Source organism: Solea senegalensis, linkage group LG20, assembly GCF_019176455.1.
Source record: "Solea senegalensis isolate Sse05_10M linkage group LG20, IFAPA_SoseM_1, whole genome shotgun sequence".
Taxonomy (NCBI): Eukaryota; Metazoa; Chordata; class Actinopteri; order Pleuronectiformes; family Soleidae; genus Solea; species Solea senegalensis.
In genome coordinates this window covers 935,671-960,422 of record NC_058039.1, presented here as the reverse complement: position 1 = coordinate 960,422, position 24,752 = coordinate 935,671, and the positions used below count along the sequence as shown (strand labels likewise).

Sequence of the window (24,752 nt, the reverse complement as noted above, 5' to 3'; positions counted from 1 at the left end):
TCAGTTTGTGGTTTGACCGAGCCTTTGTGCTTAGTTGGCGTGTTGAGACTCACCTCCAGCGTGGTGAGGACTATCTTATCCACGGAGGAAAAGTAGGCTTCCCACAGCATCTGGGTCTTCTGTCGGAGGGCCAGGACTCTTTCGTTCCCGACTGCTCTCACTGTGGACGGCACCTGCAGAGAAAAGATGAGACTTTTGTTTTGTTCTTCAACTGAGCCATGTCTATTAAAATAAACCCTGAAAAAAAGAAATAGAAGAAAAAGCCATTCAAGTGTGTCTACCAAATCCTCCTGTCTTCTCAATTTGACATGGAGCTGATGTGGGTCCTGTTGCTGAAATGATTGGACATTATTTAAAAGAATTAGTAGTTTTCGTGTTGACTTCAGAAAGGAAGTTGACCCTTCAATTCTCTCATAGCCAACTTGTTTTCTAATGGGTGCTAAATACTTTTTCGGTGTATTTCTAAAATTCTACCATCGTTTCTCTTGACTACGGAGCCCCGCCAGGGTCGGGGTGCAAAACTTTGCATTTCCTCACATTCCCTCGCAGTAACTTCTGTGTTCCCTCTCGAAAAAACATTCCCTTGCAATAAACTTTAATGCACTAAATTATTGCAAGGGAATGAAAAAAGTTTGCTATTTCCCACCCTGACCCTAGGGAGGCGTCTTACTTAACACACTACTCTTAGCATTTTGGTTTTTCTACTTTCCTCCTTTCTTCCATGAAGTGTAAAGGACAGCTTCACTGTAGAGTCGTCCTCTGTTCATCTCAAGTGTCAGTCCACACTCAGCCTCTTCTGTGAAAGCCTCACACTCCTTAACCTCAGATCATGGAAAGTGTGAATAGTCACAAGTGTGTGTGTGTCTATATTAAACAGTTTTGTTGGTCTGCAGAAATGCCACTGCTGTTAGGTCAGCTCATTCAATTCTAACTCTGCCCATATTTGAGAATGTCTCCCCTGGATTGCCTGCGCTCCTGGGGCTTGTTCCTGTTCATTAGCAGAATGCCAATTCGTGTCCTCTATTGCTCTGAGATCGAAGTGGATCAATGTTGAGGAAACATGATGTAATTCGTGTGAGGGAGAGAGATCATGGTTTCAGTGGAGAGTGAGTCGGCTTTGCTCTCTCTCTCTCCGGTGTTGTTTGTGTGTGTGTGTGTGTGTAGAAAGAGGCAGACGCAGAGGATGGGTGCTTTTCAACTGAAAATGGATTAAGGATTCTGCAGGGTTTTAATCTCAAAGAGCCCCAACCTGTATCCACACCGTTTGATGTGGGTAATGCTTTCTTTGTAGCCATTCATGGTGGATGTTCACGCTTACATTTGAACCAACTCGGCCCTTTTTGTTTAGCATCATTGTAAATGGGAAAATATTGCACTTGGATTGGTGCAAAATAACCCTATTAACATTTATGACAGATGACCCTAGGCTATCTCTTTCTGAAACACTCTGCACATACTGACATAAATTTTGATTGTGTTTATTGTCTTAAGTCTTCCCTTTTCCCTTTTTAGGTTGCTTTGCAATAATATAGGCAGTAATTGCCGATGCTGCAATAGTGACTTTTCCTCGCTTTTTCCTTCTGAATTGCTCTGTAATTGGTCAAAGTCTCTCATCAGGGGGCCAGATTTTCAAAATGAAAACAGTCTAGTAGAAGTTCAGAAATTGAAATGAACTGATCAGTCTAGACATTTGTTGGCCCCCAGGTAATTTTAGTTGGAGACTCCTGGTTTAAACTGATCTGCATCTTAAAAAATAACATTTCTTTTCATGGAAACTTAATTTTTTTGCTCGTCTAGTAGGGTTATCAGTATCTTGTACACACTGTGTGACTGTGTGTGTGTGTTTGTTTATGTGTGTGTTTAAACTTGTTTGTTTTGTGATACCTGCAGCAGTAATCTTTCGTCTCCCTCGATGACCGCCTGGTTCCATTGAATGATGTCAGAGAACGGCAGCTCCCAGCCGTTACTCAGCAACACGGGGATACACGCCGCCTGCACACACAAACAAACACACACACATAATAAGAATTTAGAGTCTTACAGTCAATGACAGTAGTAACCAATTGATTTTGTATTGAAGGAACTGCAATATTCCATTTCTGACCGGCATAAGTTTCCATATGTTCATTTTCTACATTACAAACCACAACTGCATGAATATAATACATTCTGTGTAAGTCCAGTCCCAGCTGCTTGGCTCAGCGATATCATAAGCTGAGTGACTGGTAATATGATCAATGCTCTTGTGTGTGTGTGTGTGTGTGTGTTTGCAGCTGTGTGTGCGTGTGTGTGTGTGTGCAAGACCCATATAAGGTGACTCGAATGAGTAAAACCTCCTATCTCCTCTTTCCCGGGAAGCCTCGGAGGTTTGTAAAAGACTGTCACCCGTACACATGCAAACACAGATGTGGCTGACAGGTGCTGACTCGGTGAACTAATTAGGTGCAACTACTGAGAGGCATATGCAGGGACGCAGGTAAACTGCGGGGGAAGAGAGGAGGATGCGAGGTGAATATGAAGGAACTGGTTGATACAGGGAGACATCGTGTTTATTGAAGCTGATTTTTGATGTTGCCTTATCCCCCCATTCCCTGACAGGTTTTTGATGTTGTTCCACATTTTCTGCCCCCTTTGGTCTCCCCCCTGTCTGTGTGCCTACCAGCTTTTCCCCCTGTTCTCCTTTTTCCATTTTTCTCCTTCTGCACTCTCACATCCCATCCTGCCTGTTTCGTCTTTTAACACACTGTGGTCTGGGTATTATTCCCCCCCCCCCACACTTCTCCCCCTTAATTTGACCACCAGAGAACAACATTAACCTGTAAAATGGTGGAGATTAAACGATATCTGCGGCCCGTCCAGTGACCTCCGCGCTTCTACATTTCGTCTGAGAACAGATCTGCTGAAGGATGTTCAAGCAAACAGGAGGATTTGTGTTTTCTTGTGTTTGTAGGCATGTGTCCGTCGGGGCCAAAGTCACACTGAGACTCTTGAGTGATAATCCAATGCGTTTTGCCCGAATCTTCTTCCCAAGAGATGAGCTCCACACAAAGGTGAGCTCCACACACATTTCTCCCAGGAGATCCGGTTATATAATAGACCCATGGTTCCCAAACTGTGGTACGTGTACCACCAGTGGTGTGTGAGCTTCCTCTGGTGGTATTTGGAGGAAAATCCAGTGCTTGCCGATTGAGGTCAACCCAGGAGTAAGAATATACTGACTAGCCAACAGGGGGCGACTCCACTGGTTGCAAAAGTGAAGTGAGTTTGAATAGAAGACTGTGGGAACTTCTCGATTTTAATTAGTAAACATTTTCCTGTGGAGTTAATCGCAGGTTTGAGGTCTTCTCCAATAGAGCATTACGTCAACTTTGTGAATTATGTTCCCATTGAGAGTGAAACAGGCGATAAAGCATGGTGTATATGACTGGACACCAGTGTCATTGACATGGCAACTGCCAAATCCTTCAGATTCTCAAAGGCGACATCACTAGTAGTTACCACTTGGGTATAATATGAAAGACTATGTTCCGTATCATTGGTTTTGTGCAGTGGTAGTGTGACTGTGTATGTGGAGACGGGAGTGCAAATTGTGTGTCTATTTGTACACTGGAAAGCTGGCAGCAAGTCTGCCACCACACGCCAGTTCTTTTGTGGCGTTGACATGAGGAACAAAATATGCATACATATATGTATATATGTGTACATATATATATATATATACATATATATGGTATGTACACCCAAGGGGGGGAAAAGTGACTTAAATGAAAACGCAAAGAGAAATAGAGAGAGCGGTAGAGAAAGAGAGGAGGAGGAGGAAAGAAGCATGACTCCTGCCTGCTGCCAAGCCAAATGGGTTGTGCTGTGGATTTGTCCATTCAGCAGGCATCAGCAGTGGGGCAGGCAGGCTGCCACTTCTGTGCATGCTTCCGGACCATTCATGCACACACACACACACACACACACTTGTAGCCCCTGAGAGCAGTGCAGCCAAGGGAACAGTGTAGCAGCCAGAGAGTTCAACGTCTAAAAACAGCCACTACTGCTTCCTGCAGTGGTGTGAGACTGTCGACTTGGGTGGCAGAGGGCGAGCTGCAACAGACTGACTTGGTTTAAACTGCTCCCTCACTTCAGCACTTGTGGTTCCTTCATTGTTTTCTGTTGCTCGCACATTTGCCTGATGGACTTAAGTGCAATGCTTGTGTAAGCGTGTGTGTGTGTGTGCGTGCGGGCCTTGACTTGTGTTAACGGAGCTGTGTCAGTTCAAAAGGCTCTACAAATAGCAAATAGACCTTCTATGCTGAGATCTACACACAATAGCTACTGTATAGAAACTGTCTGTTTCCTGTAAGTTGTCCAGTCTCATTCAGGCAGGATGAAGGCTGAGCACACAACAAGAAAGATGGATATTTGTGAGAAATACAAAGGTAAAATATATGATAGACTCTGCAGTGATGAATACTGTTGGTGGAGCATATTCTATAGGTAAGAAATGCATTTGGTGTATTTACCTGTAGTGACTCGAGGAAGCGGAAGGAGCCCAGACGTCGACCCCGAGGCACCAGACAGAAGGTGGAGTTGTGGAGGAGCTCCTGGTAATCAAACCTAACAAAGAGCAAACAACAAAGAACAATTAATGAATACATTTTTCATGACACATATACTGTATATACATATTTTATAACTATGAGGAAGGAAATACACCAATCAACCTCAGAATGAAAACCAATACTTGGCTTAAATGTGGTTCATCAATGACTGTCTGCAGGGATGCTTCTAACGACTCTGTGTGCCACAGGACAAAAGGGACCCGGGGAGGCTCCAGCATGGAACTGAACCGACACAAGCTAGTAGCACTGAATCTTTAAAGGTGAGGTTTTTACTTAAAATTTTAATTGAATTGTTATTTTTGCACACACCAATAATGATAGTGAATTTGACCCACACTCAGAATGAACACACACAAGCCGGGCACAGGAGCAATGGGGATTGGGTGCCTTGCTCAGGGGCACCCAGACCTTGACCCACCCAACCCTTCGTCTTGGCCATGGGCATCCAAGAGGTCACTTATGGTGTCATAGCCAATTATAAAACGTAAGTGCATTATTACACAATCATTGTGAATTAACATTACATTACATTACATGTCATTTAGCAGACGCTTTTATCCAAAGCGACTTACAAAAGTGCATTTAAACATTTGGGTACAAATAAGAGCGAGAAGTAAGTAAGAGTTTCAAGTAGATCAAACTATGAAGTGCTAGTCATAAGTGCACTTCATCAATTCTGGGAGTTTCCCCTGATTGTCTGTGTCCTGTTTGAAGATTTCTTTCCAGACTATTAAGGGTGTGACGTAATAAAGAATGTGATGTGAAACTTCTTTAGTTGGATCTGTTATTGCGTGCCTTTATGACATGAATTAATCGAAAAAATAAACTAATCTGCCACAGCAGTAAAACCAGTTTTAGTGTTGTGGCATGGTATAATTTATACGATATGACATTCATTTTCTCCTCTGCTTAATTGTCCACGTCTTGTGGAGCGATGTGATCGTAAAAAACCCAAATTAAAAAGGGGATAAGGTGATTTCGACATGCGCACTGTTACGTATAAAAGCTTCATAGAGAAAGACAAAGCAATTTAGACTGTGGAAGAGCTTAAAAAATGACGAGCCCACGGAGAATGTTTGAGATCAATCTTTCACGTTGTAAAGCAAAGTTCAAGAACTGGCTCAATAAGTGCTGTGTGGAGCGCAGTATGGATTTATGAGCTCCATAAAGATGAATATAAATACATATTATTCGAATGTGAAAGAATTCATTGAAATGACAGCGCGGTAATCTAATAATCAGTCTGCCAGTGTGCTGCAACCCACTCACTCTGATATGTGATATTCAACATCTGTCGTGCATAAAACAAGATTTGTGTGGCTTTTCATTTCTGATATTTATCCATAATGGCTAAGATTATGCGCAGCCATAAATCTTCCCTCCCAAAAAAATGTCTTCTCCTTCTCCTCTTGCAAGTTGGCACCACTACAGATAGCTACTGTACATTGGAAAGTACTGTATATCCATCACTGAGCTCATAAGTGAATATGCCTTAATCTCTGTTCTCTATTGATTAGAGCTGTAAACAAGACAGTCTGAACCTGTGCCAAACATAATCATAGACATTCTGAGTGCACTACTCCACCTGTCTGCTGTCATTCGACATCCACCACTTCATACTCATATTTCATACTTGTGCCATATACAGTATATAGTGTATGTATATATATATATATGTATATATGTGTATATATATACATATATACATATATGTATATATATATATATATACATATGTGTATATATATATGTATATGTGGTACAAGTATATATACAGTATAAACCTCTGAATCAATGCTCTCCTTCATGTGCTGAGTGGAACAGCAACGGACAAATAGCGTAACGGTCTCTCGGTGAAGAAGTGCACAGTGGCGTAAACAGATTAGGAAACAAACAGGCTCTTGTGAGGAAACATTCAACTTTTCCTCCACCGCACGACTTCCTGTAAGTCCTTCCATTAACATGTTAGAGAAGAGACGGACCATGTATAGGGTGGAAAAGCTAGTTAGCGTCCCCCCCCTCTTGTGAGGCTAACTCCGCCCACTGCCCGATTTTGAAAAAATACCAATAAGTGGGCTGAGTGAGAGTGGGGGTGCTATATGAATGTGTGCGTGAATGGGTGAATGGCAAAAGTGTAGTGTACAGCAGTTTTGTGTGGTCATCAAGACTAAAGAATATAGACCATTACTATGAAAGCAGTAGCTGGTGTTTAACCAGAGAGGAAGTAGTTTTTATTTGATTTTTATAAAAACATGTATAATTTCAATACTTAGATTTGCACCTGGATCAGCAAATAACACACCTATAAATACACTTTAAATATAGCAGTGGTCTTAAACTCACATGACCCCATGGGTCAATTGAGCATCTTGTCTGGCCAGGAGGGCAAAGGTCAAGTGAAAAAAGTTCGACTCTTATTGCGATATTAGCTTAAACTTAATGATTTTCATGACGATAGTTCACAGAATTTCAAAATAAAAGACTATGTTTTGGTATGGAACAACGTGTAGTTCATAAAGAACACATTTAAGATGCAAACGGAATCTATGAATTACAGAAACAGACAGAAATAACACATCATACTGTAAGTAAAGTGATATTAAGTGGCACGGCGCATGAAATCAATTGGTGTACACTGTAGCCTTCATGGTGTCGCAACATGATAATGAAAGAAGAAGACATTAAGCTAACAGAGAGGACAGCGTACATCTATACGCTCATCAAATGTGTCCCATTTTTAAGATTGAGTGACAAAAGAATGGTTGGTGTGGTGAAACCATGTGCGTGCGTGTGTTTGGAGAAATTTTTAAATGCTAATTTCTACATACACTTTATGTGTTCAACTCCTCATTCATTTAAATAGGAGCCTGGTAACTGCTGAGCAGAGGTGTTTACCAAAAAATGGCTGCAGCGTCTCAAAACATTCGTTGAAGGACTTTTCTCCCATTCCACGTCTTCCACCCCCCCAATTACTGCATCAAACACCGCACTTGTTTATTTCCAGAAGGGACGTCAGTGTAAAATATGCCGGCCCATTAATCTTCGCTGTCACTCAGTGGTTTGTTTAACCCTCGGAGAGTGATGAGACGCAGGCCTCTTTTTACTCTTATTGGGATTTCACTGCTGATGTTGGCATTGATTAACACCGCTTCTCTCTTGCCTGTCAATCCACATCTGAATGGACTTCACTGTGTGTGTGCGTGTGTGTGTGTTCAATATGAATGTGTTACAAAACACCGGCATCAGTTTACTGAAAGGCAACCTTGTTTGGCTCCTGGTCCGGCTCTGATGCTTCACCTGTTGATAAAGCTTTACCATCACTGCTGCTGCTGTTGTTTATATACGTGTGTGTGTGTGTGTGTGTGTGTGTAAGATCTCTGTGCATCTTCAGCCCCACAATTCTCCAGTGTGGACTGTTGATGTACATTTAGAATTAAGCTGCATCAGAGCATTTAAAGAGAGTTTTCCTGGGAGTGATTTTGGGTCCATATCTTGTTCTGAAGCTGAGGGTATAAACACTTGCTCTGCATGAGTGAGTGAGGCAGTAAATCCATGCATTTAAATATGTGGCTCCCAGTGGCAGTTGCTGGTCTTTGAAATAGGGGAAGCTTATTTCACTCCCAGTTATTTGTATATAAATTCCACATTCCTGCGTTCCTTTTGTAGGGAGTGTCCCCCCCGTGTCTGTGTTGATGCTGCATTCTGTATATTTTAAGTAGATTTTTATGTGTTCAGATTGTATGGAGTAAAGATTGTATCCGTGCCCTGACCTGTATGTGCTGCTGCAACAGAGATCGCAATGAGTTTTTATTCCTGGTAATATTAAACAATAAATAAAACAATGACTTTGAAGCGGGAGTCTATGACAGTGTGTGTTGTTGGTGTGAGAATGCATTATTGTTAATATTATTTGTGTATGTGTACATAGGTGTGTGTTTGCATGTATGTTACCTTTCACATGTTGCACATGTAGTGATGTCATTCTCCCTCTGCTGCTGATGTTAATGTGGTTTTTTCCCATGTGCATTTGTGTGTGTGTCTGATATTTGTGTGTGTGTGAGATTGCAATTCAGCTTGTGCATGAAGTAATGAGTGTGTGTGTGTGTGTCTGGCATCTCTGCCTGCTGCTTTTCTTTAATGAGGGATTGTACTTAAAGTAAATGCAGGGAACAAATAAATGATTTAACAGCACTTTGTTTCCAGCTCCGAACGACCAGACCTGCTGTGTCTCTCCTTCACTCTCCTCTGCTCTTCCTCTTTTCTCTCCTTCACCTCGGCTTATTGTCTCAGCAGAGTCTGCAGGTATTTGTTTGTGCGCTCTCTGTCACACAGAATCCACAGAGAATCAGCGTTTCAGTGTTGTATATCCTTGATTATTACACTATGATCATTCTGTTGGTCTATAATGTAGTGTATGCATGGGAATGTGTGTCTGTGTATAAATTAGGGATGGGCATTTCTTGCAAAAATGCTATTTTCCTACTGTTTTATTGTTTCAAGATCTGGTTAAGGCCACAGAGCATCACTTTTCTACGGCGTGCTGCTACAGAAATACAACAAATGAACTGAAGATGTCATGGGAAACAGATCTCAGACCTGTGTTCACACAAACACAATGGATTAACATTTGAAGTAATCTGAAGTGTGTGTCACTTGATATTTGTACATGGTTAATTCAATTCAAAATGAATGTGTTGGACACATTCTAGATTATTTAGAGTTCAGCTTAAATGTATACAGGGGGTTTGGAAATTAGTTCATGACTGTATTCAGAGAATTGTTGGTCAAATGATCCCTTTCTGTATCCACTTGTTTCTGAAGGACACAATTCCCCCGATTTATAGTGAATGGGTCCAGACTGCTATCATGTTGGGCAGACGGCTGCTTGGATAACTATGGAAATACTGACCGGCATAATCTACTTTGGTGGCATATGAACGCATATCTTTCTCTCTGCTGGGCAAGATGGGACATTATTATTCAAAACGGGAAAGTATTGTATTCTGCATTAATGCCCCCTGAAGATAAACTATTGAAAAGTCCTCCTCTATGTACTGTATACCTTTTCTGATACAACATACAGCTGCTCTTTTGACTATAAACTGCACGTACATATACATGCTAAAGCTAAGCAGTTTGTCTGTGAGACAATGGTTTTCAAATGTCAACCAGATTACAGGAAATTAAGAAGTCGCCACTGTGTGATGTGGCCAGGAAGGAATCTACCTTGAAACTGTTCATGGAAATAATTTGTGTGTGTGTGTGTGTGTGTGTTTTACTTATGATACTTATAAGGAAAACGTCATCACATTTATGGAAATTCTTATAAAAACCCATAAAACGATGTCATTAATTTGCAACATTAGCCTGGAAGATATTTAAGATGAACAATGCAATCACGATTTAAACTGCAAAATCTCTGATGGTTAACACATCAGAAAAAACTGCGCAGTTTAAACAAATACATGTTTAGTTGCGATACACTTACTGTAGTAATTTGGGTCAACTGCCCCTTTAACTGCCTGTTCTACTTTTATAAGGCCATGAATGAAATTGATTAAATATGGTGTGTATGTGTGGTAGTTAGACTTGTGTGTGTGTGTGTGTGTGCTGCACACATGTCATGTTATATTGTGTATGGCACAGAATCCACCAGGCCGCCAGACCTTGTGCATAATAGTGTGGGAAAGGCTGCAGAAATGTATGTGTACTGTAATGTATACACGCACAGACCTGCACTGGGAGTAAAAATGCCATGAGGGCTTTAATGAACGCTGTGTGACAGTTTGCTTTGATCATTATGTGGAAGCTCTCATTGTAAATGTGCTCAGAGCTGCACGTGGATTATGGTAGATTACATTACAGTGTGAATGTACTATCACTATATACTGTCTGCTGATACTGGGAGACTGCTGCTGAGTCCATGTGAACATGATGAGTCTGTACACTGAAAAAAGAAAATGGCTGACAAATATACAAATGTTTTGTTTAACAAAAAAAAAAACTAGACATTAGAATTAGACTACAATCAGAACAGGTGAACGTCAAGTCGTGCACCCTGAGAAATGGTTATTCTGGACCATATTATTTAATTGGACAGATAATCCAAACAGAGTACACAAATTAAAGTGCCTCTACTTTTAATAGTTAAATTAAAAAGTACTTTTAAAATACACAGTACTGTGTGCTGCTGGCCCACTTCAAGCACTGCACCATTCTCCATTAAAACGTTTTACTTTGAAATTCTGTAAGATATCATAATGGAATATTGTGTTGTTACTGTTATCACTACTCAACATTGTCTCGTCACACTTCAGACTGGATGCCCATTGGGCCCCAGACCCCTGACCTACATGAATGAATTGTTCCAGTAACAAGTGGTCTTAATATAATTTGGTTTGATGTAGTCTGAATTCATTTAGCTATAGTTCCCAACATTCCCCAACCAAGCCCTAACACTGGCAGAGCCGGGGATCGAATCCGCAACCTTCCAATTTGGTGGATCCACCACTGATCCACCACCATTAATAGAACTCAGGGCTGGAACTATATGCAATAGTTTCTGTTGTTTTCTTTAATATTACTTGTAAAGTTTCCTCATATCCCTCGAGTGTTCTCTACAATTTCAATTTACCATGATATAAAAGAGAATTCATAACAACTTTATTATTATTCCCATAAAGGCTATTAATTTTGAACAAGTGGTGCACACAAACTTAGACAGATACAAGCTATAATAGAGCACAATGAGGAAATGTTAATATCTAAGAATGATTAACAAGATTATAGACAATAAAAAAGTCACAGTTTAAAGATGGATTTTTGGAGCAGCAGTTGATATAGTGGCAAAAAACATAATAACGTACATAACCTTCTGACACACTGTGCTGTCTGAATAGATTTTCATCTCTTTGATTGCACATGCTTTGATTATTCACGCTTGTATTTGTACTCAGCACGGCTTTGTGTGTGTTCCAGGTATATGTAAATGATTACATTTTAAGGTGGAGACATGTTGTATGGTTAGGATGCGGTCATGGTTAGGCCAGTAGTAGTTAGGGTTAAGTTTAGAGTACCGTAAGTCTACTGAGGACTCTCATAGACATAATACATTCCAGCCCCTTATCTAAACCTTAACACGTCACCTCATTGCCACAGATTAGTCTGATAGTTTTCATAATTGGAAACAACATCTATATCACCCTTTGCAATAATCTAATAAAATGTACATCCTGTTTTGTGTATACATATTTATAATTGTGTGTCATTCCCCTCACTCCCTCCCATTCATCCTTACTCTAACATCACCTCCTCTGTACCTAATCCCACCCTCCCCTACTTACCTTATCCTCTGACCTTGCTCTTCCTACAGCAGTGTGTGTGTATGCATGCGTGTGTGTGCGTGTGTGTGTGATTCTCTCACAATCAAAGCTACGTTTCCTAAGATGGCACCATTCTGCAATGCCGACAGATTGTGTGTGTGTGTGTGTGTATTTGTGTCGTCTGATAAGCAGATCTGCTTCTCCTCAACATCACTGCCTCATCTCCACCTCTCTCCCTCAGACTCCCATCAGCCCCGCAGCTTCGCCCTCCCCGACTCCTTTTTTTCCCTCCACCTTCCATTTTGTCTGCGTCTGATTTTATGTTTCGTTCCCTTCACTCGTTTCCTCTCTGCTTCCTCCCTCCCTGACCTCTGATGCCTAAGACACTTACCATTTCATGATTATTGAGGGTTATTGAGTTTGGGTAAAAAGCAGAGAGAGGGGTGGTGGCTGGGGTTCTCTTGATTGACAGCAGCTTCCGGTCAGTTGATCTCCACTCTGCTCCCCCGTAAAGGTCAAGGTGTCAATAAAACACGAGTGTGTTGGTGCAGGTGTCCCCCCTCTATGTATGATGAACACACTTGTGTGTATGGATTAGCTGCCAGAATGCTAACCGGCTAATGTCAATACTCTTTATTTTCATACACGCCTCATTGAGCTCAGTACGACCTGAATGACAGACTGTCCTGATAATGTCAACACACACACACACAAACTTGTTTTTATATCTTAGTGAGGACACCTCATTGACTTAATGTATTCCCTAGTTTCTTACACGATCCTAAACCATCAGAACTAAGTGTTGAACCCTAACCTAAACCTAAACCCAATTCTAACCCTAAAACCAGGTCTTAAACCTGAAAAGGCCCTTTACAGTTGTGGGACCCAGACAAAATGTCCCCACAAGGTCAAAAAGTCCTCACAAAGATAGGTTTGTATGTTTTTTAAGTTAAGTACAAACACACACACACACACACACTATAAATTACTGTTATATTTCTTAAATACAGGAGAAAAAACATCAGTGCAGTTAAAATGAAGCATGGCCTTGCTGGGATGGATTATGAGCCAGTGGGCCCCAGAGTGGGAAAGGGCCTCCAACAGTGGTACAAAGCAATTTGTAAGAAAAAAAAAAAGGAAATTCAACAAACTTTCGACTCAGTTTTCTCTATATTTGAACTCTGAATAATAATAATAATAATAATAATGCTATTAATTATACATATCACATAATTTAATCTTTTGTTAGTGGGATAACATAGCCCAAGGAGCCCTATATAAATATATAAACATGCTTTTTACGCAGTCAAACTCAGTCAATAATCATGAGCTGATATCAGAGGTGGGTAACATAAATCGGACCCTATTAAAATGTCAGGATGAATGAGGTACTCATGAAAATATGGGGATTTTAGCACAGAAGCTTGGGCTTCAGGCCCGTTCAGTAATCCATTCACGAGGCTCGGTTCAGGCACTAAAGCAGCTTACGGTCGAGTTGAGCTCCATCGTTCCTGTCTTCACAATTACCGGCTCATTTATTAGCCGCTCAGATAGCGGTCGATCCTTAATGTCCAGTCACATTAACTCATCACCGATCACTCTTTCATCTCTATTGTCAGTTTTCACATTTTGTGGTCTTTCAATTTAGATACTTGTTCATACTTTCACTCTCTCAGGTGCCAAATGTGGTTTCTTGTTGGGAGCCGGTGATGTCAATTTCTTGCCAAGAAGCTTAAGGCGTTGTTGAATTTTACAAGACCAGTGGTTACAAATACGTCCTTTCATCCACTGCTGTGACTAGACTTTCCATCGCTGTACATGTCTATATATATAGAATATATATATATATCTATATATATATATGTATATATACTGTATATATACATATACATATATATATGTACATTTAATCATCACAATGACTGTGAAAAAGTTAAATTAGGGTAAAAAAGTCACCATATTTCCCTCCACAGCTATACAATGACACAACCGCATTATATAACTCTATCATTGCAGCTACAGACTGAGTATTTCAGTATTTCACAGTGGGAAAGTGTCGGGGTATGTGACAACGTGAGATGACGGTTTAGTATTTAACAGCAGAAAGAAAACAATGAGGCAGTGAAATATGGAGAAAAGTGACAGACAGAGACGCAATAAATGCAGATAAAAATACAGTATGTGACCAGCTGCTGCCTCTGGGACTCACTCACACACACACACCGCTGCAGCTCTATCTAGAGGCAATGGGTCAAAAAAAACTGCACTAAATATTCCATCAGATAGAAACAGATGCAGAGGAGGAATAGAAAATACATGAATAATGGGAAGATTTTATTTGATTATTTGGATAATAAATTATTATATAGATTATTAGCAATATCAAATTGTATAGATTGATGGAGGAGATCCTGCCTCTATTAATGTTCATTCCTCTACATTGTTGTATTAATCAATGAATGTTCCATTCGGGCTCAGTATTGTGGGAGATGCGATCATTTCCATTTTGCTGTACGTCACGTATATGCACAGCAGAAACTGACACGACTGTTGACTTGACTAGAGATGGAACTGTGAAAGGTGGTTGGTGGGGGGGGTGAGACAGACTGAGAGACGGGAGGATAAACAGAGAGTTCGGGTTTCAGTGTGCAGAGGAATGAGGTCTTTTAGTGTCCATTTACATTAAACATGAGAGAGCGAGGGAGGTGGAGAGGAGAGAGGGAGAAGATTCATGCTCATCTTTATCTTATGGAAGCAGCAACATTTTCTCCTCTTTCCTTTTCATTTTCACATCTTTACTTATCTTTATTCTCATTTCTCTGTGTGTGTGTGTGCGTGTACATGAATATGTACATGTCTGCAAGAGAAAGAGAAGGTGTGTCCAGATGTTAAATCCTGTCCTGCAGCTGCTTCATGCACATGCTAAGAACTCTCTCTCGTTCTCACACACACACACACACACACACACACACACACACACCTCTGATGGCCCTGCTGCCTGTCCTTGTAGCAGATGGACAGATAAGCCATCTCCTTCAATCACTCCCTCTTATTCATCTTCTTGTCTCTCCTTCCCTCACTCACTCCCTCTGCCTCCTCCTCATCCTTCACTACCTTGACGGTGATGTAGTTCCGCTCATATGAAATTGAACTGCAGCTTCACCTTCACTGTGAAACCCACTGAAACCTTTGTCAGGTTTTTTAGAAACACTTTCACAGGCTGAAACTAAAAATTAAAAGTCTGTTTTTGATATTTATTCATTCATTTTGCATCATAACTGGGTTTTTATAGCGAACTATATAGCGTTCCATATCAAAACAAGCACTTTTATTTAGAAATTCATGGAAATGCTGTCACAAATATTGTTCATACGTGATATAATTTGAGGTGTGTGTAAAAAATATGGAATTTTGTCATATTTTTAAAGAATATCTCATCATGAAAAACCTAAACTGGTGAATTGAATTTATATTTTGAGCTATTCTGTTTACAGATCCAGTCAGAAGACGAAACACGAGAAGCCGTTTGGGTTTGATCGTCTGCCGTGGCCTGACATTGTTGTATCTGTCTCTCTGAGTGAAGCTGACACATGAACTGATATGTGAATCACTGTCAGGGCAGTTCTCTCCCTCATGAGGAGGCTGTGTAACCTCTCCCTTGTGTGTTGCCATGGAGATCCGAGTGGTCGTGTCCCACTCTTGTCAAATAATAAAAGAGGTCACAGCGATCTGACTATTGCTGTTGACTTGAGATGTTTTATTTATTTGGTTATCATTATTATTCTAGTGCTAAAATGGCGCCGTTCGTTTAATAATTGAACGTGATGTAATGTAAAATACAGTGATGTTTTCCCTCATTTTGATTAACGTGTCACTTCATGTGATTTTTGTTGTTGTTTATGTCATTAAATTGCCACTGTTTAGTCATCTGAAACTGTGTGGGAGAGTTTGTGTGTATACACCAACACAGCGGTGGCGGGCGGGGGGCAAGATGCATATATATATATATATACATATATCTATATATGTGTGTGTCTCTCTCTCTCTCTCTCTCTCTCTATATATATATATATATGTATATATATATATATATATATATATATATATATATATATATATATATATATATATTATATATGTATTTATGTGACATACGATGTGGTGTTTTATTCTGACAATCAAACTGGACGTTTTATTTCCCTACTTCCTCTCCCACTCACGCTGAATTCTGCTGAATTTATGCGGCTGTGCTGCAACACAACCCGTTCCACACCCAGTGTATTGTGGGGGTAAGAGTAACAGCAACATCCTTTGTTGTTATCAAGCCAAAGTCCAGTCTTTGTATTTTATTGAAGACCCTTTCAGCATAAAACGCCCCTCAAAGTGATTCACAAAAACACAGAATGTTTGAAAATAGCCATGCCTCTTTTTTCTTTTCAAAACTCTACAAGTCTTTGAACTCCCTATTTTCCCCCCATCAGACCCAAACATCGTGACTCCACAGCAGCAGCGGAACATTTCAGATATTAGTAATTTACAGACATGGCACACCCCAACAACAACAACAACAGCAAAACAAAAAGACAAGGCAGTTATTTGTGATGCCTCCAGTGCAGTCAGCCTCACTGTATCAAAAGCCTCCGGTCCTCTGTGTCTCTTAGTTATATAGTAGCTGCAGACGCTCTAATGGATTCCTGTGCCATGCAGCTTTGTCTTCCTCAGTTTCCAGAGAATCATTACCGCTGAAGTGCCGGGCCAAAAAGGAATAATCCTTTTACATTTGGATCCAATTGTTTTAATGCACTGTACATTAAGTCAGTCACTTTTCATCTAAAGTGACAACTGACTCCTGTCTGAATATCATTTTCTCCATCTGGCCTAATGATGTGTTAAAACACGCAACAATCTCGCAAACAACACCTTTTACATTAACACTCATTACATGAACAGGCTGACAGCACATGCATCATCGAAATCACCACATACTCAGCTGTTATTACACTTTTACCCAAATTCTCAATCCGCATCTAAATCTCAAACAATGGACTTCACGTAATAATAAGAGATTATTACTTGAGATGAATCGCAGAGGCCATGGAATAATAATAATAACAAAAAAAGGTCAATTAAAAAATCAATGGAGGTTTACGCAACTCAGATATCAAAAATGATTTGAAGCTGCTCTGTAAAATAAAAAGTTTGTTGTTGTTGTTTTTTTAAAATTTAAAGTTATATTTAAGGTTTCATACTAATGGAATTATGAGAAATATCTTTGCTGGATGTTTTTAATGAAAGTTAAATCACCTTTTAAATCATACTCATCTTGCCAAGCATTTTCAGCTGCCGCACTAGAGGTGCAGTGCGTTAAAACTTAATACAAAAACTATTCTATCTTGTTAAATCACACATTTTTTCCACATATTTGTTTTCACATTTACACAAAATCACAGCATCTCATATGTGTAATTTAACATACGTAAAAAAAACCCAGTTTTTCTATTAAATATAATAAAAATCTGGTCTCTTCTTGTAAACATCGGTGAGTTCAAAGGCCTCAAAAGCCAAAATAGTGTAAAACACTGAGCTTCAAAATAAAATCCAGGTTATGGAATAAAGTGAGTTCTATCAAATCATATGCTCAAGTTACAAATAACTGTTTGCGTACGTGTTGTTGATGTGATATTTCAGGTTTGAAACCACTACATTCCTGCCTCGGTCCAGTTATTGTCCCTGTTGACATTATGGAGGTCCTGAACTCTGCCTGACAAACCACTGTATCCACACCAAGCCTCTTATATCCTATCTGCTGTTGTTTCTGGACTCACATACGATCATCATTTACATAAATAAACTGACCGACGTTCACCCTGTCATTACACTAAATCCCTCCACTGCTGAGTATGTTCCTGTGTGTGTGTGTTTAGTTTAATTCCACTCTCCTTACGCTCGTCTTTATCTTTATCTCTTTCTTTCTTTGCCTCCGTCTCTTCTTAATTACACAACGACGGGACGACTAAGCTCTCTAATCTGAGTGGATATGACCCCCACCACCAGCTGATCCCTTAACACTGTTACTTATACCTCAGTCCCACAATGCACACACACACACACACGGAGCTGCAGCAGAGAAGCATGTAAAAGATAAATTAATAACATCAGGATTTATGTCCTTAATCATGTCCATATAAATCCACAATATCAGAGTAGAAAGAGTGAATATTCTGTTTGTTGTTTTCTAACGTTCAGGGTCCTGTTACAGACCTTGAATTTCATAAAAACAATGATTCACTCTTTTCAGTTTTTCCTTTCATTATCGAACAAATCAGCTGAAACTAAATTGGTGAGATGGGTAAAAAAAATATATAAAAAATTAAAGGTAGCTTTATTTTTTGCATAAATCCGCGTTTTCAAGTGTAGCCAAAAAGAAAAGATGAAATGAAAAAGCATTGTTTTGAATAAAGTATGGCTATTTAGGCCTCATCTCTACCCCAAATGAACACACGTCAGCTGCATGTTGCAGTGAACCAGAGAGCGAGTGTGACAAACTTCATCATGAGAGGCTGTTGGTTTATATATAGAAATGGGAGCACAGCTGTCTGTCCATTAGGCTAAAAGCACAGCGGCACTGGAACATGAACTGTGAAGTCAGTTGCCCGCTGCTTGCCTCTGTAAGTCAAGACTGAGAGGAGAAAAAGGGAAAGAGATCTCAATATAGCAGCCGAGAGACTGGAGGACTCGTGAAGAGGTTAGGAAGAGAGCGAGAGGATGAAGACCAAGGGCCCTGCACAAAAATGGGTTTGAATTCAAGGTCTGTTATCTGAGATGTGGATGGGATGAAATGGAAACAATAAAAAGTGGCAACAAGAGAGGAATTAACCTAGATTTTTTTATCATAATATTATATAATAATAAAAAAAACCTCTATCCACTTTACTATTCATACTGGGCCCTAAATCATGAGACCCTTGAAAGCCACTCACGATGTGAGACACATGCTCCACGATACCGATGATTCTGCGAGACAATCACACAGCGAGACGTCACGATATCTGTCTAACTGAAGAAAACAAAACGTCTGTGAAAAGTTCAAAGTGCAGGATTTCCCTATTTATTCACAACATAGAGAACAAAGTGCATGAAGTATTATGTATACTTCATGCAGTATTATGTTTCTGGCAGGTAACTTCAGCTCAAGTTTCACTCTGCTGACAGTTTTAGCGCCTTCATTTGGTCATTAAAATATCAATATTTGCCCCGGACGAGGACGGACGACAATATATCACGGAATCGATATTTTGTCCCTTCAACATTCCAAAAATATTGGTCATTAAATAAAGTGGAAATGTACCTTGAGAAGAAAAAGCTGAAATTGGAACATTTTCTCGATTCTTATGCAGCGTTCACACTGGAGTTTACAGACAGAGTCAATGCACGGACGGAAAGAGGTGTGTGAACACCGCGATGCGTCGATTCTCGACACGAGCGCGCGAACGCAGCCTTACACTTTGGAGAAAGTGCAACGACTGAAAGTGGCAGAAAATAAAACACAGCATGCGTCTTCTTTTTGGAGGAAAGCTGCCCGTCCACCTCCCACAGCATGCTGGAGGTGTCTGCTGCAAGTGTAGCGTGACTGATCTGAAATCAGAGCAAAGCAAAGCCTCTGCCACCCGCTCCTGTTTTTCTGCACCGTGTGAACACGCAGGCAACAATTTGCCTTTCATTTTCCATCATGGTTGGAAACCTAATTCAATATGTCTGTGGCAAAGTGAAGGAAGGGGCTGCTGAGAGTCCAGAGACTTTCACTACTTCATAACTAATGACGTTTGGAGGGATGGATACAGGAGGAGGAGGAGGAGGGAAAGAGAGGGAGGCATAAGCAGGAGCAGCACAACCCTGCGTTAAACACTTTGGGGGCGAGATGAGAGGAAGTGTTTTTTATCGCGAATTTACACATCAACGACAGTTTTCTCCCCCTTATGGTTCCCGTGCTGCGAGCTGAAAATAAAACATGACGTAGAAAAAAAGGTCTATGAAGAAAGATGTAGGCAAACTTATAAATAATATCTGAATATTTTTAGGCTATATCCCGACATGCGAGATAAAGCTGCACACAGGTCTTTTCCTCTGGGATCATGAAAAGTTTTCTTTTGAGAGAAAGTACACTGTAAAGACACTAAAATACAATATCTAGTGTTATGAAATAGCAATAAAACTGAATATAAGTATAATCAGATTCAGCTATGACACAAATATATAGGCTTAAAATTAAAGATATTAGTTATTAAGTGATATCATTTTTAATGTATATATATATAATGTTTCACAAATGTACTGAACCAGGAAAGGTCAACACAGATAATTGATGACAATAATCAAAATCTCAGACCATAATATCTTGTCTCATGACACGATATAGAGAATATAGACATACTGCCCAGCCCTATGTCCATGTTCAAAGTTTTCTTGTTTTGTTTGCCTGACAGTTACAAGGCCTTTGTCTTTGTGATGAGACAAGCTGAGCAACAGCAGCAGCAGCAGCAGCAGCAGCAGCAGCAGTTTTGTTGTCAACAAAACACAACAACACAGAACTGAACAGTAAATTCAATAAAACTTGTGTCAATTTCAGCACCGAGGCGTTTCACCGATGGAGACAGCCTCAGGTCATCTGCTGTGTACAAAACAAGTGTGTTTATCTGATGAGAGGTGCTCAGGACAGAGAGAGAGACACACAGCCTTGATCCCAACATGTTGATATGAAGCACTTTTCAACACTAACCTGCCTTCTCTAATGACACAGAGACGCAGACACGTCCCCTCCCATCAGAGCTGAACCACCTTTGGGCCTTTAAGCCAAACGGACGACAACAACAGACGTTACATCAGCGGCAACACAGACCTGCTTTTAAGAGCGCGGCATCAAACACGCTCATTAAAGCTATTTCAGCTCGGAACAAATACTTCTACATATAGAGCAGCAGCTGTACTCACAGCACAGGATTGAAACGCCCCAAAACAGGTGGGGCTACAATAGGTATGGCTGTCATGCTGGTGGCTCCTTTTGAAGTCTGAACAAGAGGGAAAGTTTGCCAAGGCCGTGTGATCATGCGTGTGTAGCTGTGTGCAGAACACGCAACACACCTTTAATGCCCTCACAAAGCCCCGGTGTTAACATGAAAGCCCTGACACTGTGTGATCCCTGCACTTAAGCACAGTAAGTAATGCTAAAAACCCAACCACAGACGTTTCCAGGCTCAGGTTAAACATGAGTCCGACTTGTTTTCTGACATCATGATGTCACAAAAGATTGAATCCCGCTTCGGACTTTAAACGGCACCAACTGCTCGTAAAACGGTGGACGGCCGCTTGTTTTATGGAGCGATCTCTAAATAGAGCCGCTGTTCATAAAGTCTGCCCGTTTATCATAAAAATTCCCTGCCAAATAAGTGGGAGGGACTCTTACAGGTGGCTCAGCTTGACGCATGTTTGAGTGGGTATCGCTTGTCCTGCAGAGACGTTTCAGTTTTCTGGAACAACAATCTGGAAATTTCACTTCAGTCCTGGAATCGAAACGTATCACTTACGCGATATAAATAGGCGACTGTCTGGCAAATGGCCTTTATTCAATCACTCATTGTCTACTGCTTTGTCCTCCACATGAGGGTCATGGGGTCACCGGAGCCAATCCCAGCTGGCACAGGGCGGAAGGTCGAGTACACCCCGGATGAGTCATCACAGGGCAAACACACAGAGACGATCACACGTCGTTCACTCACATTCACACCTACAGTCAAATATAGTGTCCACTTAACCTTTGCATGTGTTTGAACTGCGGGAGGAAACCGGAGAACCCGGTATTTTTGCTGTAAGGCAACGATGCTAGCCGCAATACCGCCATGTGGCCAAATCACCTCTATAAGATGATAAAATAGTATAATATTTAAATTCAAACCCACCATTGATGATACAAACACAACATGCTGACATTATATCCAGGTTTCCGGCTCAGTTCAGTCACACGTCTGAAAACATGTGTAGTACTGAATATTGTATATTTTACTTTTACCAAGCAGTAACCATGGTAACTGTCCATACGTATATTTTGCATTTTAGGTCAGGTGCATGTAACGTAATATTAATATTACATACATATATATGATAATATATATCATTTAAGGACACTTGCCTCCACGCACCCTGTTTACATTTAGTTTCTTACATAGTGTGGACCTAACCTCACCTTTTTTAATATGCGTCCTCCCTTATCTGCCCAAACATTTACTGTACTGAAACACATGTGCGGTGTAATCACGTGACATTAACCCAGATTGTTGCGTTGTTGATTGGGAGCACTAAAGATCATTGAGGGAAGATTCTCCTTTGAGACTCCCTGCTGTGAGTATAATCTGCCTCCATGATATTTCATCTTCTATTAATAGGACACACAGGGTTTAAAGGGTTTTGCATATTTCAGTGAGTTGCATCCTGTAAAAAAAACCAAAAACTGAGTCATGATGAAGCCTGGCTTAACACCAATCTGTCGCGGCATACCCTTATTTATACTCAGTCTGACTAAGTGCGAAGTGTAAAGTTTAAATATGAAAGCAGGAAATAATGGCGAGTTATGTAATGTTCCCAGGAAGGTCAGATGGCGAGATTACAGCCAAACATGTTTCCGCTGAAATGATGCACAAATAAACTGACACGACCCTTATTTTGGTGAGGGTTTAGAGGATATTGGAGCTCGCGGCGCTGACCTTCTCACCTGTGAAGGATATGGAATGGACAAAAGAGGAGAGAGTCTGGGGCCGGGGTTTGCTGCAGACGTGTGCAGACAAGTGGGGCAGACAAGACAGAAGACGAACAGCGGTGTTCCTCTGTGAGCATCATAAATGTCAGTCACTCAATGTGACGGCTGAGAGACAATTGTAGAGGGAAGTGGGAGAGAAGACAGGGAGATACGGGGCAAAAATCACGGCACCACAGAGGGAGGGGATGCAAAGAGACAAATAAACGCTCGGCGATGGAGGGAACGACGTGGATGTGGAAGAATCAAGCGGTGAGGGGGGAAGAAAAGGCAGCACGGGGACACAAAATGGTCTGTTTCCAGCTGCAAATGTGCGAGCGGTGCAGATCCATCACTGGCGGCGCGGCTGGCAGCTCATCTACACTGCAGCCTTTGTTTTAAAGCACTGTTTTCATCAGTCAGGGCCCTGACACCAGCCAGGGGAGTCGCACATGAACAGGTATATGTGTGTGGGCGAGCAGATCAGTGCATCTGCATATCTGTGTGTGTGTGTGTGTGTGTGTGTGTGTGTGTGTATTGCACATGTTTGTCTCAACCTGTTTGTGCCCCAGTGTCAAGAGTGATGTAGTGCGTGTCAAGATCCCACAGATTAGGGTGCTAGAGACACAGCGAGTGAGTCCCGATAGGCTGCTGATTAAATCCTTAAAATGCTCACAAGTAATCCACATAAGAACGTCTGGAAAGAAAGTATGGATTTTCTTCTTCTTCTTCTTCTTTTTCTTCTTCTCCACTGTTGCAGATTATATTTAGGACTTGAAACGATGACATCACTTTTTACTTAGTTCCGAAAGGATCGGATATTTTAAAGTACTCACCGTCTGTGACAACGGATGAAAATTGGCACGTGCGTCAACGTGGCGCACAATTGCTCAGTGGCGCCCCCAACTGCATTACACCAAAGTTCCATGAAACTTGGTGGAAACATGTAACAGCCCAAGATAAATGAAAATAACTCTGCAAACCATGGCTTCAAGTCTACTCAACAGGAAGTCGGCCCTCACTTCATTAGTAAATGAACAAACTTGTCTGAACATGTTAATCTCAACAAAAATAAAGGGTGATTTGTAGTAGACACTTTAAAAATAAAAACTTCTCAAAGGATCTGACAGATTCAAAACAGCGTGACCATGGCAACCGGTGAAATTCTAGCTAATTTTGACCCCTTGTCATGAAACAGGAAGTGGCCTGAAACTCTACTGTACATTGACCGATCTGCCCAAAACTTCACAAGTGAGACAAGAGACCGACCCTGAACACGACTGCAAGCCATGACCTCCCAACAGGAAGTTAGCCACTCAAAACAGGAAGTGCCATGTAACTTCGCCATACATTGACCCATCTACTCAAATTCATACGTGAGACAAGGAACCTGCCATGAACACGCCTGCGAATATAATCTCCACAACCTAGTCAAGGGCATAGCACCACCTGCTGGCAGGGTAGCGGCTGTGAGGGCCCACACAACGCTGTGTGGCATACGCCGTGCACCTCCAAACTGTTTGTATTTCAAACCCTAATTCCTCATGCTCTACAGACAGCAGCAATATTTCCCCGAGCAACTCCCATGGGCAACTATTTAGGCCACAAGTGTTAGACCGTGTTGAGCACTTACAACCTTGCAGAGATACAGTTTAAAAGAAAACGCCTGGCTCTATCGTGGACCCGCCTACATTGTTTAAAACATGGACGATAAATCCTGTTGCTGCACCCGGTATCTCACTTGTATTTCTCATATACCTGACGCATTATCGTCTTATCAGGATTCAGAAGCGTGTTTCGTGCGAAAGGGAAAACACATATCACTGCTTCACTGTCTCTTAATCTTATTGATCCAGAAAGTTTCCAACAGGCGCTATGAAGAAAAGAAATATCGATGCAAACTGAGAGCAAAACTGCTGCATGTGCTCTAAATCCCCCAGAAACAAACACAACGAGTTCAATTTATATGAAATACGGGCAAGCGTTCAAAATGCCACCGTCACAGTTTCTTCTTCTGTATCCTCAGACTGTGTGGCC

At 41.0% G+C, this 24,752-nt stretch overlaps 1 protein-coding gene across 1 annotated transcript in view; it reads right to left on the bottom strand.

The window, feature by feature from the left end:
- Positions 1-24,752, bottom strand: part of LOC122786792 (exostosin-1c-like) — a 46,348-nt gene that overhangs the window by 11,168 nt on the left and 10,428 nt on the right. The window contains exons 2-4 of the mRNA XM_044053289.1: positions 4,512-4,605; positions 1,885-1,992; positions 54-173 (exon numbers count right to left, since the gene is read on the bottom strand). Of these exons, the coding sequence (XP_043909224.1) occupies positions 54-173; positions 1,885-1,992; positions 4,512-4,605 (322 nt within the window). The remainder of the gene's footprint in view (positions 1-53; positions 174-1,884; positions 1,993-4,511; positions 4,606-24,752) is intronic.